General features: G+C 62.3%; 1 protein-coding gene across 1 annotated transcript in view; it reads right to left on the bottom strand.

The window, feature by feature from the left end:
• The window catches only part of ALG14 (ALG14, UDP-N-acetylglucosaminyltransferase subunit), a 12267-nt gene that overhangs the window by 7926 nt on the left and 2643 nt on the right, over positions 1 to 1698 (bottom strand). The window contains 1 exon segment of the mRNA XM_006762921.2: positions 1 to 115. This exon segment is cut by the window's left edge and continues 26 nt beyond it. Coding sequence (XP_006762984.1) covers positions 1 to 115 — 115 coding nt within the window.

The raw sequence follows: 1698 nt of genomic DNA on the forward strand, positions 1-1698 counted from the left end.
GGTAGGTGAGGGGCAAGGAGAGGCAGGCGGAGTGCAGGGTGGTGGCCACGGTGGACAGCCAGGACTGCCGGACCTCGCGGCTCCGGGGGATGCGGTGGAGGAAGTACTGCGGCACCTGAGGAGGAGCACAGACCACGTCCGCTCAGTGACTCTCTCTCCAGCCTGACGACAGGGAAGGTCACCCTCAAGGGCTGTGGGAGCTGGAGACGCAGCGGAAGTGCACGCCCGCCTCCACCACCAAAGTGTGTGTGCGATTCCTGGGGGGACACCCTCTCTAGCGACGTTTGAGATCTGCAGCAAACGTCAATGATGACGCCCGTAACCAGGGAAACCAATGCCCCTTCCCGAGTCAGAGTTCCAGGTGCTCGATACCTTCTGCTGAGTGACAGCTCCCGACACGGCCCTCGGTCCTGGGGCGCGGACAGGAGGGGCCTCCCTCTGCCCTGGGCCCTCGCACGGGTGCCCTTCTATCACACAGCAGCTCCCCGTCCCGCCCGGAGCAGGTGGCCCGAGAGGGCAGCACCACCCTCAAGGTCACTCCCACTTCCACAAGGTCCTACTGTGCACGGCCAGCCTGTCCTGAGCGGAAGGGCCCGGGCGGCGGGCGGGTCTGAGTGGCAGGAGAGGCCTGGGCCTCGCGGGGGCCCGGCTCCTGGCTCCCACACAGGCGGGTCTGGGGGTGAAGGGTACGTGTTGAATGCCTTCCTCAGCCTCGGGCAGCCTGCTCCTGGAGCGGAGACGGTGAGGGCACACGCGGCTGAGTGTTTGCATTTGGAAGCGGCGGAGGCTGCGCTGCAGGAGGGCGAGTCACTCCCCACCCCTCCCTCCACGCCAGGCCTTCCCCCAGGCTCCCCACAGCCAGGGACAGAGAGGAGGGGCAGGGGGTGCACGAGAGATTCCTGCTCTTCCCACACAGTCCGTGAAGCACCCGTTCTATCAATCTATCTATCTATCTATCTATCTATCATCTATGCATCCATCCATCCATGAAGCACTCTATCTATTTACCTATATCAGTGAAGCACCCCATCTATCTATCTATTTATCTATCTATCTATCTATCTATCATCTATCATCTATCTATCAATCATCTACCCATCTATATCAGTGAAGCACCCCATCTATCTATCCATCCACCCATCATCTAGCATCTGTCTGTCCACCATCCACCGTCCTGATGAGAAGGGCAGGACAGGGCATTCAGGGCCATTAGGCTCCATCCACTCGGATCCGGGGGAAATCTCACCCCCTGCCTCCCCTGGAGTGAGAGGGGGCGTGAGGACACTGGGCGGCCCGAGGCACTGCTCCCCTGAAAGGCCCCCCAGGATCTCACTGCCGCCCCCCCGGATCTCACTGCCACCGGCGCAAAGCTCTGACTCAGATGCTCACGCAGGAGAATGAGCTTCGATCAGGGGTGGGCTGGTTGTTCGGTTGTGTTGCTTTACCTGGACCTAAGGCTGAATGTGCTGCGCTCCATTATCAAGAGGGAAAGTGCGACACAGTCAGTCCCCTCTCACCATGCGCTTCTGTCAGACCTCAGGCAAAGCGAGCCTGAGCCAGCACACCCCGCAGGACCCCTCCCGCACAGGAGGCCTGGGGGCGGGGTGCCTGGGTGAGAGGGTGCCTGGGGGAGGGGGTACCTGGGGGAGGTGCCTGCGCTCGGGTCGATATGCGGGGTCCGCGCGCCCCCCGGTGGCG

Source organism: Myotis davidii, unplaced genomic scaffold (assembly GCF_000327345.1).
Source record: "Myotis davidii unplaced genomic scaffold, ASM32734v1 scaffold217, whole genome shotgun sequence".
NCBI classification, from domain to species: Eukaryota; Metazoa; Chordata; class Mammalia; order Chiroptera; family Vespertilionidae; genus Myotis; species Myotis davidii.